The sequence below is a fragment of the Mobula hypostoma genome, chromosome 17 (assembly GCF_963921235.1).
Source record: "Mobula hypostoma chromosome 17, sMobHyp1.1, whole genome shotgun sequence".
In the NCBI taxonomy this organism is placed as follows: Eukaryota; Metazoa; Chordata; class Chondrichthyes; order Myliobatiformes; family Myliobatidae; genus Mobula; species Mobula hypostoma.
The window spans coordinates 68031826-68050492 of NC_086113.1; the positions used below are offsets into that span (position 1 = coordinate 68031826).

The 18667-nt window shown below is 44.9% G+C and overlaps 1 protein-coding gene across 14 annotated transcripts in view; it reads right to left on the bottom strand.

Moving 5' to 3' along the window:
- The window catches only part of trak1a (trafficking protein, kinesin binding 1a), a 268008-nt gene that overhangs the window by 71704 nt on the left and 177637 nt on the right, over positions 1 to 18667 (bottom strand). For 4 of the 14 annotated variants that reach the window (XR_010020805.1, XM_063070075.1, XM_063070083.1 and 1 more), the window contains exon 1: positions 13622 to 13858. The exons of 4 other annotated variants lie outside the window; for them this stretch is intronic. Coding sequence is in view for 9 of the 10 variants with exons in the window: in XM_063070075.1 (XP_062926145.1) it covers positions 13622 to 13778 (157 nt within the window). In the remaining variant the exon portion in view is untranslated. Of the gene's footprint in view, positions 1 to 13621; positions 13864 to 18667 lie in introns of those variants that run through there. 6 more of the 14 variants (XM_063070079.1, XM_063070082.1, XM_063070072.1 and 3 more) reach the window with 5 other exon arrangements.

Below are 18667 nucleotides of genomic sequence, written 5' to 3' on the forward strand. Positions count from 1 at the left end.
GACTGAGTGCAAGTTCAAAGGAGATATGAGGGGCAAGTTGCTGTGTGTGCGTGTGTGTGTGTGTGTGTGTGTGTTTTATACACAGAGAGCGGTGGGTGCCTGAAACATAATGCCTAGGATGTTGGGAGAGGCAGAAACACTGGGGACCTTACAGGGCAAGTAGATAGGCACACGAATGTGAGGAAATGGAGGAACATGGACATTGTGTCGGCAGAAGGAATTAATTTAGTTGATTACTAATGTAAATGGTCTGGCACAACATTTTGGGCGAAGGGCCTGTTCCTGTGCTGTACTCTAGTTCAAGCTTCTGCAGCACTAGATTGGGAAATTGATGCATCTTAATCAGGCATCAAAGCACTACAAGATCAGCAATCTTTCACAGCCAGCAAGCCCTGATATCTCTAAGAGCTGCCTGCCATGAAATATTTCACTGGTTAATTATTCACTGTTTTATTTTGCTTGTTTCCATAGTAACCTCCAGTTTCATTCATGGCACTGATTGGCAGTTCAGCTGTAAGAGTGGCCAAAGACTACTTCAAGTGCAAACAGACAGAGCAAGAGAAATTCCAGTGGCTGTTAGTGGGGATTAATGTCATTTTGTTACACACTCCCTACCTGTACCTTTAAATTCAATGCAACCTCATGCAATACAGCCCATTAAATTGCAGTCACCGCTATCATGTATGTCATTAACCATCTTAAGCTCAATGAGAGCTAATTTTGGCACTGTACAAATTCTTATTTAAATGATAACTGGCAAAATCACTTGGCACCATTGAAAACAACTTTTTCAGATTAGTTTTCTATCAAAGTTCAAAGTACATTTAAATCGAAGTATGTTTACTATGTACAAACATACAACCTTGGTACATATTGGCACCAATGACATACGTCGGAAAAGCAATGAGGTCTTGAAGAGAGATTTAGGGAGTTAGGTAGAAAACTGAAAAGTGGAACCTCCAGGGTAAAGCAGACCGCTGCCTGTGCTATGGGCCAACGAGGGTGAGAATAGGATGATTTGGCAGATGAATGTGTGGTTGGAGAAGTGGTGCCGGGGGGGGGGGGGAGGGTTCAGATTTCTGGATCATTGGGATCTCTTCTGGGGAAGGTACGACTCGTACAAAATGACTGGGTTACACCTGAACCTGAGGGGGACCAATATCCTTGCAGGCAAGTTTCCTAGAGCTGTTGAGGAGGGTTTAAACTAATTTGGCAGGGAGATTGGAACTAGAGTGATAGGGCTGAAGATAGAGCTATTGGTTTACAAGCAGAGGTTGTGTGTAATGAGACTGTCAGGAAGGACAACCTGATGATAGGACAAAATTGCAGTCTGTGGGATGAGCTGTATAGTGAAAGAGGGACAAAATTGAAAAGGATGACGGATACAGGACTGTAGGTGTTATATTTGAATGTACACAGTATACAAAATAAGGAAGCACAGTTAATGACTGGCAGGTATGAAATGGTGGGCATTAGTCATGGCTCTGTTGGTGAAAAATGAAAACAAATCCTTAAAAAGAGGTGACATAGTATTGGAAGGTAAAAAGACCATGATGTAAGTTATATACGGTAACCAGGATGTGGACTACAAGTATCAACGGGAGACAAAAAAGCCATGTCAAAAGGGGACTATTACAATATTCATGAGGGATTTCGATATGCAAGCAGAATTCATAAAATTCCTACTAACTAGATAGTCTTTTAGGGCAGCTTGTGGTTGAGGTCAACAGGCTATTCTGGATTGGGTGTAGTGTATTAAACTGAATTTGAGGAAGAAGCTCAAGGTAAAGGAACCCTTAGGAAGCAGTGATAGAGTTCACCCTGCAGGTTGAGAGGGAGAAGCTAAAGTCAGATGTATCAACATTACAGCGGAATAAAGAGAGAACCTAGCCAAATTGATTAGAAAACAACACTGGCCGGGACAACAGCAGACAGCTGGAGTTCTTGGAAGCAATTTGGAAGGCACAGGATAGATACATGCCAAAGAAGAAATACTCTAAATGTAAGATGAAGCTACTATGGCTAATATGGGAAGTGAAAACCAAGATAAAAGCAAAAGTAAGGGCATATAACAAAACAAAAATTAGAGGGAAGATAGAGGATTGGGAAACTTATAAACCAACAGAAGGTAACTTTAAAAAAAAGGGGAAAAGGTGAAATATGAATGTAAGCTAGCCAATAATATGAAAGAGGATACCAAAAGTATTGAGTAAAAAGGAGGCAACAGTGGGAATCAGACACCTGGCAAATGATGCTGGAGAGGTAATGGGGGACAAGGAAACAGTGGATGAAAGCAATAAGTATTTTGCATCTGTCTTCACTGTGGAAGACACCAGCAGTAAGCTGGGGGTTCGAGTGTGTGAAAATGTAGAGGGGAGCACAGTTGCTATTAGTAGAGAGAAAGGGTTTAGGAAAACTGAAAGGTCTGAAGGTAGATTAGTCACCTGGACCAGATGGATTAGAACCCCAGGATTCTGAAAGAGGTATTAGTAATGATCTTTCAAGAATTACTAGATTCTGGAATGGTTTCTGAGGACTGGAAAATTGTAAATGTCACTCCACTCTTCAAAGAAGAGAGGGAGGCAGAAGAAAGGAAATTATAAGCCAGTTAGCCTAACCTCAGTGGCTGACAAGCTGCTGAAATCGATTGTTAAGGTTGTGATTTTGGAGAACTTGGAGGCACATGGTAAAATAGGGCAAAGTCAGCATGGTTTCCTCAAGGGAAAATCTTGCCTAAAAAATCTGTTGGAATTCTTTAAGAAAATAACAAGTAGGACAGATGAAGGAGAATCGGTAGATGATGTGTACAGAAGGTGCCACCCGAGGCTGCTTAACAAGATAAGAGCCCATGGTATTACAGGAAAGGTACTAGCATGGGTAGAGCATTGGCTGATTGGCAGGAGGCAAAGTGTGGGAATGAAAGGATCCTTTTCAGATTGGCTGCTGTGTCTAGTGGTGCTCTGCAGGGCTGGTGTTGGGACTGCTTCTTTTCCACATGGTATGTCAGTGAACTGATGGACTTGTGGCCAGGTTTGTGATCAGTATGAAGACAGGTGGAAGGGCAGGTAGTGTTGAGGAAGCTGGGAGAATGCAGGTGGACTTAAGACAGATTAGGAGAATGGGCAAAGAAGTAGCAAATAGAATACAGTGTCCAGAAATATATGGTCATGCACTTAGGCAGAAGACAAAAAGCATAGACTATTTTCTAAATGGGAAGCAAATTCAAAAGGCGGAAGTGCAAAGGGACTTGGGAGTCCTCTTGCTGGATCCTCTAAGGTTAATTTGCAGGTTGAGTCTGTGGTGAGGAAAGCAAATGCAATGTTACTTCAAGAGGGGTAGCGTATAAAAGGATGTAATGCTGAGGATTTGTAAGGCATTGCTGAGGTTTCACTTGGAATACTGGGAGCAGTTTTGGGTCCCTTATTTTAGAAAGGATGTGCTGACATTGGAGAGGGTTCAGAGGAGGGTCATGAGAATGACTCTGAGAATGAAAGGTTTACCGTATGAGGAGCGATTAATAGCTCTGGGCCAGTACTCACTGGAGTTCAGAAGAACAAGAGGGGAGCTCACTCAAACCTATCCCATGGTGAAAGGTGGAGACAGAGTGGATGCGGACAGAGGAGGAGTCTCAGGCCAGAGGGCACAGCCTCAGAATAAACAACGGAGATGAAGAGGAATTTCTTTAGCCAGAGAGTGGTGAATCTGTGGAATTCATTGCCACAGGCGACTGTGGAGGCCAGGTCATTGGATATACTTAAGGCAGAGGTTGACAAGTTCTTGAATTATCAGGGCTTGAAAGGTTACGGGGAGAAGGCAGGAGAGTGAAGTTGAGAGAGAAATGGATCAAGCATGATGAAATGGTGGAGCAGACTCAATTGGCTGACTGGCCTCATTCTGCTCCTGAGTCATTTGGTTTTATGGTTTTAAAATTCACCTTCTTTCAGCAGTCATAAAAACTGAACCCAACAGAATCCATTTAAAAAGACAATCAAACACAAAAAGAACAAATCGTGGAAGCTATAAAAAGTCAACAAAGAACACTCAGAACAGAAGTTCACAAAAGTGAGTCCACAGCCAAGAAGCCAGTTCACCGCTGCAGGAGATCCAGGAGTTTGTTAATTGCAGGCCACAGCCTCAGTCAACGCAGAGATAAGTAAACCTCGTACAGCAACGACCTGAACACCAGCCCATCTCTCACCGCCGTCCTGACACCCAGACCCTTTCAATCAGGTCCTGCGTTTAAATCAGCCAAACGAAGCTAATGATGCAGTCACTGCACTAGTCACTGAATCAAGACCAATCAGATCACCGAGATTGTACCAAAAAAACACTGTAAGGAAATGAAACCTGGTAGGTTAACCATGTTTACTTTTTAATGTGCAAAATAACATTTTCTTAACTTTCCATTATAAACATAAATACATTACATCCAATTGCAATGTTTACTACGTGTACATGCACACACACACACACACACACACACACACCAGTAATCTGATGACTCCCACCAAGCCATAAATTACTCCAGCAGTGATGACTCAGATTTTGAATGAAAATACATCTTCCTGTGCGCATTGGACAGCACACTAACTTCACCATTATACATTTGTATTATGAAGCAAGCTCTTAGTGAGCCTCCATTAATTGGCACTGTGACCAACAAATCACCCCAAGCAATATTAATACTGCAGCAGAAGCAGGAGACTACCCAGTTAACACAGAGAGTGGACTTCCTTCAATTTGGCGCTAGACATCAACACTTCAAACCACTGGATGAAAAACAAGCAGCCAAAGGCTTGAAAGTTCTGAAAATGCTCTCCCACACTGCCAGTGCTGAACAAGAAATGTGTAATCACTGTCAGGTCTGCCCAGGCAGTCACCTTCCAATCTCCACTCAGCTAACAGGAAAACTCCTGCCTCTCATTTCCAACTCACCTCCTGCAGCCTGTTTTAATCCAGCTCTCATCCACAACTTTAGTTCACTCGTCAAACCAGCCAGCCTAATTCAGTTGCTGCCTTGTTGATATGGCATAGAATAGGCCCTTCGAGCCATGGCGCCCTGCAGTCCCTCAGTTTAATCCTAGCCCAATCTACAGACAATTTACAATAACCAATTAACCTACATCTTTGGACCATGGGAGGAAACTGTTGCCCCCAGAGAAAACCCTCTCAGTCACAAGGAGAATGTTAAAACTCCTTACAGGCTGCGTTGGGAATTGAACCCGGATCGTCTACAGTGTAAAGTGTTGTGCTAACCAGTAATCTAACATGCTTTGTGGTTGTTAGCATCTGTTCTTCCTTATTTTGCGTGGCCCCACGTGACTTGTTATTTTGAAGTTTATTTTTAAAGTTTTTGCTCACCACGAAGTCATCTCCACTGCTCTGTGCTTGGGTCAAGGCAACTCTACATTACCTGACACTGACTTTTTATGGATAACTCTGCCAACATTCCTTTGCCGAAGTTGACATCAGTTCACTTTTGTACCATCTGCCACTTCTTTGCCCGTTCTCCTAATCTGCCTGAGTCCTTCTATAGCCTCTCTATTTCCTCAAAGCTACCTGCTCCTCCAGCTATCTTCATATTGTCTGCGAACTATGCAACAAAGCCATCCATTCCATCATCCAAATCATTGACATATAATGTAAAAAGAATCAGTCCCAACGCAGACCACTGTGGAACACCACTAGTCACCGGCAGCCAACCAGAAAAGTCTCCCTTTATTCCTACTCTTTACCTCCTGCTAATCAGCCACTGCTTCATCCATCTGAGAATCCTGTAATATTATGGGCTCGTAGCTTGTTAGCAGCCTCACATGTGGCACCTTGTCAAAGGCCTTCTGAAAATCCAAGTGCACAACATCAACTGATTCTCCTTTGTCTGTCCCGTTTGTTGCTTTTTCAAAGAATCCAACAGATTTGTCAGGCAAGATTTTCCCTCAAAGAAACCATGCTGACTACAGCCTATTTTATCATGTGCCTCCAAGCACCCCAAAACCACTTTCTTAACGATCGACTTCAACATTTTCCCAACAACTGAGGTCAGACTAACTGGCCTATAATTTCCTTTCTTCTGCCTCTCTCCCTCCTTGAAGAGTGGAGTGGCATTTGCAAATTTTCCAGTCTTCTGGAACCATTCCAGAATCTAGTGATTTTGAAAGATTGTTACTAATGCCTCCACAATCTCTACATTACCTTTCAGAACCCTGGGGTGTACATCATCTGGTCCAGGTGGCCTTCAGACCTTTCAGTTTCCCCAGTGCCTTCTCTCTAGTAATGGTAACTTCCCACACGTCATGACCCCTGACCACCTGGAACTTCCACCAGGCTAATGTCTTCCACAGTGAAGACTGATGCAAAATACTTATTCAGTTTGTCCTCCATTTCCTTGTCCCCCATTACTACCTCTCCAGCATCATTTTCCAGCAGACTTAAATCCGCTCTCACTTCTCTTTTATACTTTATGTATCTGAGTAAAACTTTTGGTGTCCCCTTTAATATTACTGGCTAGCTTTTGATACAACATATATTCTTGGACATTAAGCTTCCAGCTATAATCTTCTTCCAGCCACAATTCAGTGATGCCTACAACATCATACTTGCCAATCTGTGACTGTGCTACAAGTTCACAGACCTTATTCCGTATACTTTGCATATTCAAATATAACACCTTTAGTCCCGTATTCACCCTTTTCGATTTTGTCTGCCTTTTACATTGCAACTCATCTGGTTGACTCCTTGCTAGGAGTCTTTCTACACATTGCCCCTGTTTGTAAACCAACCACCTCATCCTTAGCACTACCACTCCGGTTCCCACTCCCCTGCCAAATTAGTTTAAACCTACCCAAATAACTCCAGCCAACCTGCCCGCAACGATATTGGAGCCCCCTGGGTTCAGGTGTAACCCACCCTTTGTGTACAGGTCAGATTCCCCAGAAGAGATCCCAATGATCCATAAAATCTGAACCCCTCCCCCTGCTCAGCCACACATTCACTTGCCAAATCAACCTATTCTTATATTCTTAACTGGTGTGTGGCATAGGCAGCAATCCAGAGATTTACTACCCTGGAGATCCTGTTTCTCAGCTTTCTACCTGGCTCCCTAAAATCTCTCTTCCGGACCTTGTCTACCTATGCCATTGGTGCCAATACGTACCAAGACTTCTCGCCCTTTGAGAATGCCATGGACTCGATCCGAGACATCCCTGACCCTGGCACCAGGGAAGCAACATACCATCCGGATGTCTCTTTTGTGCCCACCGAACCTCATCTCTGTTCATCCGACTGAGGAATCTCCTATCAACACTACAGTCCTCTTCACCCCTCTGCTCTTCTGAGCTTCGATGTATTCACATCGTCAGTGTTTCAAGTTACAACACTGTTACAAATTGTAACAATAAACACAGAATAGAAGTCAGTAGCTCATTGTTAATAAACAGATAGCCTGCTGAACACTGATGCTGTTTAAGTTTAAAAGTTTACAAAATGTTTAAGGTTTTTCTTATTGTACTGTATTTCATTATAGTCTTCAATTAATAAATAAAATTAATAGTACCCGATTTTTCAATTTTTATTCTAAACATTCCTGGTATGTGTATTACAAAGAAGAGCATTTAAAGTGCTGCTCAGTTTCCAGGCCATGTAAAAATTTTCTGCTCAGAGCAACGGATGGTCCGTACAGCTGTAAAAACAACTAGAGGAATGTTGCTGAGGGATTTTTACAAAAGAAGGCAGAGCGGAGTGATGACGGCGCTAAACGGCAACTCCTTCGCTTGCATCTTCAGAAACAGCTCTACTTCCATCTTTAATATCTTTATTTTTCCCTTTCAGGGTTCTTTTGAAGACCCAAACCTGGAGTTACATGCTGACTACGGTTCTTTGAAGGAATGGGACCTGCTCTCAGGGTTTCATAACTGGTCGTTGTTGTTCGGCATGCCAAGAGCTCCGGAGACGGGCAGATCGAGGGTCGGTGTCATGACAGGAGGCCCATGTGTTGTCAGGGGAGTTGGAATATCTGCGGCTGTGTGCCCAGAGACTCACGATCTTTGGGCACAGAGCTTGAAAAAAGCGACGTTGCGGACTTTTAACAGCGGAAACCAGTGAGTTGTTTGTTATGTCTCCCCACTCACTGGGAGAAAGAACTTGTGGTATGTCGAATACCATGTGAAACACGAAGTCTTTGGGGTACTACAAGTCTGGGTCTTTGCCTACGCTTAAGTGCTCAGTGGCAGTGCCGATGGGGGGGGAGGAGGGATTGTTGCTTGCTGCCACTTACGCGCAGGAAGGAAGAGCTGGGTGGGGGGGGGTCACTTTAGGGTTCTAACACTTGACTGTTGTTCATTCTTTGGGGCACTCCTCTGTTTTCGTGGATGGTTGCGAAGAAACAGCATTTCAGGATGTATATTGTATACATTTCTCTGACATCAATTGATTGAGGACTTGATTGAGGGCTTTTTGAGGATGTGACAAAGGGGCTTACGCTCCATGCAGATCTTCTGAATAGCGGGAAGGACTTTGCCTGTGATGGACTGAGCTATATCCACTAATTTCTCCAGTCTTTTCCAATCCTGGGTGTTTGTGCTTCCAGGCAAGGCATTGTTGCAACCACTTAGGATGCTCTCCCACTGGTCATCTATAGAAGTTTATCACAGTTTTTGGTGACATGCCTAATCTACACAAACCTCCAAGAAAGTAAAGGCCCTGTCATGCCTCCTTTGTGATGGCAGCTACTTGTTAAACCTAAAGCAGATCCTCTGATATGAAGATGCAAAGGAATTTAAAGCTACTGACCTTCCAATACCCTCATGAGGACTGGCTCATGGACCTCCAGCTTCTTCCTCCTGTAGTCAATAATTAGCTCTTTGGCTTTGCTGATGTTGACTTAAGGATGTTGTTGTCCAACTACTCCGTGCAGATTTTCCACCTCTCTCCTAAATGCTGATTTGTCACCACCTTTGACGCGGTCAGCCACAGTGGTTTTGTCCACAAACTTAAATACGGCATCATACAAAGCTCACAGCCTTGTGGTGCATATGTGCTGATGGTGAGTGTGGAGGAGATCCTCTTGCCAATCCATACTGACAAGGGTCTGCCAGTCAGGAAATCGAGGATCCAGTTGCACAAGGAAGGTCCTTAATGATGGATGCCACCTGCCAATGAAATGACATTGTGACTGCAAGCAAATCTCCAAAATCTCAAAGCACTTCATCACGGTGAATACAAGGGCTACTGGATGACAGTCACTGAAGCAGGTCACCATGTTCTTCTTGGGTACTGGTATGGTGAAGCTTGCTTGAAGCAGGTAGATACCTCAATCTGCCAAAACGTGAGATTGAAAATGTCCATAAACACACTAGCCAGTTGGTTAAAACAAGTCTTCAGTACTAGCCGGGTACATTGACTGGGCCAGATGCTTTCCATGGATTCACCCTCCAGATTGATGCTCTGACGTCGGCCTCAGAGACTGAAATCACAGGGTCGTCAGTAGCTGTGAGGACTGGTGAAGGAGCCTCTGTGTTTTGTCATTCAAAGCGAGCATAAAAGGCATCGAGCTCCTCTGCAATTCATGTCATTTATGTTACTTGGTTTTGCTATGTAGGGGGTGATAGCATTCAAGCCATTACAGTTGTTGGGCAACCCTCTGTGATTTGTTTAGTCCGAAATTGCCACTCCGCTTATCAGATGGCTTTCCAGAGATCATACCTGGGCCTTATTTTCCTGGATCACCAGTCCTGGACGCCACTGATTTAGCTCCCAGCAGATTCAAATCTCTTGGTTCATCCAGAGATTCTGATTGGGGAGGTCTTTGAATGATTTTGTGGGCACACACTTATCCACAATTGTGGAGTACTCATTCAGGGCCTCTGATGAGTCTTTGAAACTGGCCCGTCCACCAATTCAAAGCAGTCCCACAGCTGCTCCTCTGTCACCCATGACCACTCCTTCGTTGTCCTTGCCTCTGACGTCTTGCTCTTCAGTCACTGCCCGAATGTAGGTGGAGGACGACAGCCAGATAGTCAAATTTCCCAAAGTGTAGTTGAGAGCTGGGACAGTGTGCATTCTTGATTATCGCGATTGAACGTGTTGGGTCCTCTGCTGCAGAGGCGGATGTGCTGATGATAGTTGGGCAGATTAGCTTCAAGCTCATCTGTTTGAAGTCCCCAGCAAGGATGTGAAAAGTGTCAGAGTAGGCCGTTTCTTGTGCATGGACTACAAGTTTGACATCTGCCTTTGGTAGCATGTAAACTGCAGTCAGGATCACAGCAGAGAACTCTCTCGGTAACTAGAATGGTCGGCACTTAATCATTACATGTTTTTTACATTTATTCATTTATGGGATGTGGGCATCGCCAGCTCAGCCAGCGTTTATTGCCCATCCCGAGCTGCCCTTGAGAAGGTGGTGACGAGCTGCCTTCTTGAACCGCGGCTGACCCTGAGGTGTGGGTACACCCACAGTGCTGTTAGGGAGGGAATTCCATGATTTTGAGCCAGTGACAATGAAGGAACGAGGATTATGCTTGGGAGAACAAGAGTGAGACAAGACCGTGGCAAGTTTATAATGAAGCAGACGCTACTGCTTCCATCCTTCAGATGCTGCCAACTGGGAACCGCTCAGTGTCCAGGATGTGGCACTGAGTTCCAATGTCACTGAACCAAATACACAGCCATACCTTTCACTGCTTTGATCTGGCATTCACAATGCTCCATGTTCCACTAAGGTTACCCCTTGTAAGCACGATCAATGCCAGGAAACCCACACTAATTGAGAGTATTCAGTAGGAACACAAAATTCGAAGCAGATATGCTCCCAAATCTAACTGGTATTCACCTTGAAATAAGATTCCGAGGGTTTTCTTTTCTTTAAACAAACAAAAGATTGATCTTTATTCCTGCAGCTGACACAGCATTTTATTCTCTGTACTGCCCCATTCTGGAGCTGACAAATATAATGGCATTTGTTAGCAGTAAGACTCCATATTCCGCAAGATTTGGCGATGTCATTTCCCATGATCTTAAACCAGTTATTGCATCTACATGAATAACACCAGTCTGCTGAAATCAAAGGCTTAAAGGTTATAGGAGGCCGTGAATTTCCAAAAGCCCTATCAATGTCCCAATGCTTTATAGCAGATTAAGTATTTATTGAAGTGTAGTCAGGGCTGCGTGACCAAAAGGTAACAGTCCATATACTTGGAGCAAGCTCCCCACAGCAACGTAATGACCTGTCTTTTTGACCTTGCCAGACATGAACGAAGAGTGGCCTCAGAATAGCAGAGAGCTCTTTAAACTAATGTAAGGAAGGTGGAGCCTTGACTAACCAATTCTCTCAACTATACATCACACACGAGGAGACCTCCATGCTCAGAACCTGTCTCCTTGGCAACACAGTGCGACTCAGTGGTGTGGGTGGCATGGATAGTGGCTGATAGACTGTTTATTTCTTTGCTGTTGGTTAGCAGGCCATACATCAGTCATGACATTTGAAAAATTATGTTCTTCACTGGTCGTGCAAGCACCTGGGATATTCTTATGTCGTAGAAGATGCAAATGAAAGGCAAGTCTTCCTGCTGGAACTTCTTCCCAATATACTTATCCTGACACAGAGGTATTTGGCTGCAAAAGTTCTGTGTCAAACATATACAAAAAAAAACACAACATTTTTAAATGCTGAGGTAATCCAGGTACTGAATAAATAGCATTTTAGAAACACTCCCAAATGAGGAAGTAGCATTACTGATCACTGGCACGACTTGCACGTAGTAAATAACAGAAGGGAACGGCTCTCTTACTGGGACACCAGACAGCAAATGGAATGAATAGCGACTGCAGTAACCAGTTCAAGTCCCACTCTTTGAAACCACTCAGTTAAATTCGGATTGAAGTGTGGTAACTAAGAATTACCATAAAGTTGCTGAATTATTGTTTAAGAATTCCTCAGGTTCTATAAGAAATACTGTCAGCGGTGAGAGGAAAACAGAATTAAATATACAGATGCATGATTTGTAGAACTAGCCAACTCTCATACAGGGAGGGTAAGATGTCTAATGCACTGGAATTGGATATCAGGTACTGCAGACTTGGTGAAAGATGAAGCACCTCAGTACAAGAGACCACGGTAGGTCAGAGTGGAATAGAATGGTGAATTACTGTCACATTAATATGAAGTTTAAGGTGGCGCCTGGAGAGCAAGCACAGCTCTTCTGCAAAGCAATCAGCCAATCTGTGTTTGTTTTCCAGTGTTCAGGAGGCTATATTGTGAATGAATGCAGCACACTAGATTTAAAGAACTGCAAATGAATCACTGCTTCAGAATTAGTGATACACACAGGATCCATAAAATCAAAGTTTGATATTTGCATCAGAAATACAAATTTTATCATCAGGGTGGAGGTGCTGGTAACAGAATACAGGGTAGGATTGGCGTAAAAATTACTTGATAACTCTATCTTATTTTATGGAGCAATAGAGTTCACTTCGGGCAGATAGAGCTCATCAGTCATGGTTAGCAGCTCATCTGGAAGGAAAACACTGATATTACACCTCCTCTGCCTTGTGGCTATACCCACTCATGGGGAAGAGTTCGGGACTGAACCCCAAGGAAAAAATCCACAGCTGGAGACCCCAAGGCCGTCCTAGGTCAGGTTCAACACTGACTGGCAACTGCTGCGGTGCTGCTGGTGACAAACTGTGCCATTCCTTTGGGTTCATCAGATGCGTGGAGCTTGCTACATGGGCAACAGGTCGCTCTCCATATTGTACTGTCCTGGCTTGCTTATCTAGACTGCTGGGATGCAACATGCTCGACCCTGACCGACAGAGGCCTCTCATACAACTCAGAAACAGACCCCTCAGCCCAAAACACATCCATGCCAACCAAGGTTAAGTAAGATCATCCCATTTGCTTTCAATTGATCCAAATTCCCCAAACACCTTCCTATCAACATAGCTGCCATGTCTTTTAGATATTGTTATTGTACATGCTCGACCACTTGCTGATACCTCATTCAGTACACCTGACAAAGAAGCTACCCCAAGGTCCTGTTTGAATCTTTTGCCTCTGACCTTAAACCTTTATGCTCTGCTTTATTACAAAGATACTTATGATTGCTGAAAGCAAATTCACCCGTAACAAGAGACACTAAAGACTGCAGTTGCCAGAATCTGGAGCACCACACAACCTGCTGGAGGGACTCAACAGGTTGAGCAGCATCTGTGGGAGAAAAGGAATTGCCAACAATTCCTTAAGACAAAGAGCAGAATTTGGCCATTTGGCTGATTTATGTTCCTTCTCAACCCCATTCTCATACACACACAAGGTATGAGTGCCATAAAAAATGTGTTTTTGCAGCAGCAGCAACACAGCACATTACAAGAGAAGGGCAAACACAAGTTAACATGAAGAACATGCAAACAGCGGAGGAATTCAGCGGGTCAGGCAGAATTTATTGAGGGAAATGACAGACGATGCAAGAATCTTCATCTAACTGATGACATCTGTAAACTCCCGTGATTCCATAAATTAACATCAACTTAAATCGACATAAATTACAACTGAGACATAACGACACTGTGGAAAGATGAAAAGATAGTCTGCGGCACCTGAAGGAACTGAGAGATACTGTACCTTCCTCAAGCACCAGCCACTGCGTGTTCTGGTGATCGCGGAGGCTGCGGCTTTGCTCCGCTTCATCATCGGCTGCGCTGCTGCTTTCCAGGTCATCCCTGCCGCGGCCACGCTGGAGCGCATCGGGGAGCTGCCGGGCCGGGAGCCTTGCTGTCATGCCCCACGCCCGCCCGCCGCTACCGAGCCCATGTTGAGGGAACGCCGAAGTGTCCGGGCACCAAGATTGACAGCTGGATCCGGGCCGGCCCACTGACAGCTGCGGGGGCCGCGCCAGCTCCCCTCTCCTCCCGTTACACCACTTCATCAGCAAACCGACCTCGGGCAAGGACCCAGCAAACAATCCCCCTCTCGAGTTTAGAATGTAGCTTCCTAAAAGCTGCGTGATCCCGTAATGTGCAGCGGGACCAGAGAGGTATCACAGTGCACCCCTGCAAATGCAGATGATTGGCACCGCCTGAATGCCAGGGGAACTCCCGGGACACGTCTGCACCTCCCACACCAGGTACCGCAACAATTTACTGTTCTCCCAAATATAATGACACACTTATTGTTTGCAAACTTATTTAACGCTGCACCATCAAAAATAATAAAAAGAAAATGCAAGAAACATTCGGGTCAAACTGCATCTGCGAGAAGAAAAAGTCAACTTTGTCAGAAGAGTGAAGCAGCTTGTTCAGCTGCAGGGAGGATGACTCTGATGAAGTTAAACTGGGAAGAGTAAGGTGATGGTTGTAAACAAGGTTATGTGGACAAAGAGTGAAATGGGAGCAGTTGGGCGAGAATATGAAGAACGTGGGAGTTCTGATCTGAAAGGCGGAGCATTTACCGTGGTGAGTTCGGGGAGGAGTACAAGCATAATCTGAAGCAAGGTCAGTCATGGGACATACAGTGCTGGTAAATCCCCAGGGCCAGATCAGATCAATCTCAGCTTGCTATGGGAAGCAAGCAAGAATGTTTCTATACCCTAGGTAATTTGTAATGTAAGGATATGTTCGGCACAGCTTTGTGGGCTGAAGGGCCTGTATTGTGCTGTAGGTTTTCTATGAGAAGATAACTGGGCCCTGATGAGATTTTTGCATCTGTTCGCCACAGTTCAGGTAGCAGAAAATTGGAGGATATCTAATGATGTTTCTTCATTCAAGAATGTCAGTTATCTACAGGCCAGTGAGCCTTCCATTTGTGGTAGGGAAGTTAATGAAGAAAATTATTGGGGTGGTACAGTAGTATAGTGGTTAGCACAAGGCTTCACAGTACCAGCAACCCAGGTTCAATTCCCACTGCTGCCTGTTCTCCCCATGACCGTGTGGATCTCCTCTGAGTGCTCTGGTTTCCTCCCACTGTCAGTGGGTAGGTTAATTGGTCATTGTAAATTGTCCCATGATCAGGCAAGGGTTAAATTGGGGTGTTGTTGGGCAGCACAGCTCAAAGGGCCAGAAGGGTCTATTCTGCACTGTATCTCAATAAAAATAAATGAATAAAATCCTAAGGACAGGAGTTATGTTCATTTGAAATTGCTGGGGCTGACCAGGGGTAGTCCACATAGAAACCCTTTTCACCATTCAGATTGAGTGTTTTTTCAGGAAGTAATTGAGTAGAGTTGTAGATGGGAGTGGGCAGTTTAAATGGCTCAACACAGACTAGATGGGCCAAAGGGCCCGTTTCTGTGCTATACTTTTCTATGACTCTATGACCTACGTGGATTTCAGTCAGACACTTGCCAACATCCCGTATTGATAGCTGGTACACAAAGGTTACGGGGGTATGAATGCTATCCAGAATATGCTACCAGAAGTGCTGGTGGAATCAGATACAACACTGCATTCAGACAGAAACACCAACAGGCAGAGTATGGAAGGAAACAGTGCTTATCCAGAGCAACACACACAAAGCAGGTCAGGCAGCATCTATGAAGAGGAATGAAGAGTTGACGTTTCAGACTGAGAAGCTTCATCAGGACTGGAAGGGAAGGGGGAAGAAGGTGGGGGGAGGGGAAGGAGTACAACAAGCTGACAGGTGATAGGTGAAACTAAGTAAGTGGGAAGGTGAGTAGGTGGGGGAGGAAGAATGAAGTAAGAAGCTGAGAGGTGATAGGTGGAAGAGGTAAAGGACTGAAGGAGGAATCTTATAGGAGAGGCCAGTGGACCATGCAAGAGTGGGAAGGAGGAGGGGCAACAGAGGGAGGTGATGAAGAGAAGGGGTTAAAGGTTAAACAGAATGAGAATGGAAAGAGAGAGGAGGCGGCAAGAGAAAAATTAACAGAAGTTCGAGAAATCAACGTTCATGCCATCTGGCTAAAGGCTATCCAGATAGAAAATGAGTTGTTCTCCTCCAACCTGACACTGGCCCCATCATGACCACAGAGGTGCCACAAACTGACATGTCAGGATGGGAAGTAGAAGAAATCCTGCCTCCTGTGCCAGATGGAGCGAAGCTGGTCCCACTATCTACATTGGGTCTCACCAATGTACAGGAGGCTCCAGCTGGAGTACCAGATATGGTAGATGACCCAAACAGACTTTAAGGTGAAGTGTTGCCTCACCTGGAAAGATTATATGGGGCTCTGAATGGTGAAGGAGAACTATGGGCAGGTGTAGCACTTGTCACGCTTAGAGTGAAAAGTGCCATGAGGGGAGAGACAAATGGACAAGGGAGTCACATAGGGAATGATCCCTATGGTACGCAGAAAGTGGTGGTGGTGGTGGGGGGAATGCTTTGAGTAGTACGATTCCAATGAAGATGGAGGAAGTTATGGAGAATGGTGTGCTGAATGTGGAGTCTTGTGGGATTATAGACAAGGACAGGGGTTGTTGTGGTAGCAAAATGGGGTGAGAGTGGATGTGTGGGAAATGGAGGAGATACAGATGAGAGCAGCATCAATGGGAGAGGGAGAAAACTTCCATTCTTTGACTAAGGAGGAAATCTCAGATGTTCTGGAATGGAAACCCTCGTCCTTAAAACAGATGTGGTGGAGATGAAGGAACTGAGGAAAGAATACAAGTGACATGGTGGGAAAAGGTGTAATCAGATAGCTTAGAGTCATTTGGTTTATAAAAGCTATCAGTAGACAATCTGTCACCAGAGATGGAGACAGAGAGATTGAGAAAGGGGAGAGAGGTGTCAGAGATGAACCAATAAATTTGAGGGCAGTGTGGAAGTTGGAGGCAAAGTTGATGAAATTGACAATCTCAGCAAGGATGCTGGAATCAGCACCAATGCCATTGTCAATGTAGAATACAAGGTGTTGGGAGAGTGTAACCTGTATCGGCTTGGAACATGGACTGCTTCACATAGCCCACTACAAGGCAGGCATAGCTGGGGCAATGGGGGCACTACAATGCTGTACACATTGGCCCCAGCTATGCCTGCCTCGTACTGGGCTATGTAATAACAGTCCACGTTCCAAGCCTATACTTTGAGTTTGGAGAAAGAGGAAGGAGCCAGAAGAGAAATTGTTGAGGGTGAGAACCCATTCAACAATATGGAAGGAGGTGGTGGTGGAAGGGAAATTGTTAGGTCTGAGAAGAAGTGGAGAACTCTAAAGCCTTCCTGATGATGGAGAGAAGTGCATAGGACTGGACAACCATAATAAGAATGTGACGATTAGGGAACTGAAAGTGATTAAAGAGATTAAGGGTGCGTAAAGTGTCATGGATGGAGATAGGAAGGGACTGAACCAAGGGGGACAAAATGGTGTCAAGATATGTGGACATGAGTTCAGTGGGGTAGGAGTGGGTAGAACCTATGTGCCTTGTGGATCTTGTTTAGGAGGCAGAAACAAGCACTGCAGAGTAGGGGAACAATGAGATTGGTGGTAGTGGATGGGAGATCTCCAGATTCGATGAGATTGGTGATGGAGTGCGAGACAATGGCCTGATGCTCTTTAATGGTGTTCTGTTCAAGGAATAAGTAAGAGGAGGTGATTGAGAGTTCCAGGGGAGCCTCAGAGAGCTAAAGGTCAGTTTGCTAGACTCCAACAGCATACCCCTTGTGTGCAGGCTGGATGGTGAAGTTGGGATTAGTGCAGAGATTAGAGGGCAGTGGGTTCAAAGGGTGGGGTTTGAATAGGTCACAAGTACAGGGCACAGTTTTGTGTTCTATTTCTTTATAACTGTATAACAACCACCAAAGCCAAGACCTTCACCACTGATAGGAACAATAACAGCAAGGGGGTGGGAAAACCATGGCAAGTGGGAATAGTGTAAGTATGGGCATGATGGGCCGAAAGGCCCATTTCTGTGCTGTAAAATGCAGTGACTCGAAGCTTAAGGCACATGGCCTCCACGGCAAGTTGGCCAATTGGATCTAAAGTTGTCTTGGGAAGAGAAGGTACTGGTTAGACCTCACTTGAACTACTGAGTGCAGTTCTTGTTGCCACATTTTAGGAAGGATGCTCTTGCAAGAAGAGAGTGTAGAGGAGATTCTATTGTTAGAGTGGTTAGGCTTTTGCTCAGGAGGTTTAGGCAAGAAGAGCCAAAGGCTTTAGGTAAGTTTCTATCTTCCTTTGTCCATTTATACATAGCTAGTGCAGTTAGGACGGGTTCAGGGCCAGTGGTATGTTCTCACTGAGAAGTGGGACCTGATAACTATATCTGCATGCGGTGCATCCAGCTACAGCTCCTAACAAACCGCAGTAGGGAACTGGAACAGCAGCTGGATGCCGTTTGGTTCATATGGGAGAATGAGGAAGTGATAGATAGGAGCTACAGGGAGATAGTAACGCCTAAGCTAGAGGCAGGTAGCTCGGTCGCTGTCATGAGAGGGAAAAGTAACAGGCAGGTAGTGCACAATACTCCTGTGGCCATTCCCCTCAAGAACAGAAATACCACTTTGGATACTGTTTGGACGAGCTACCAGGGGAATCCGCTGTGACCAGGTCTCTGGCATTGAGTCTGGCCTCGTGGCTCAGAAGGAAACAATTGCAGTAGTGATAAGGAATTCCATAGTTAGAGGAGCAAATTGAAAATTCTGTGGGTGAAAAAGAGATTGTATGTTGCCTCCCAGATGCCAGGATCCGGATTGTAGTACATATTGGTACCAGCAACACAG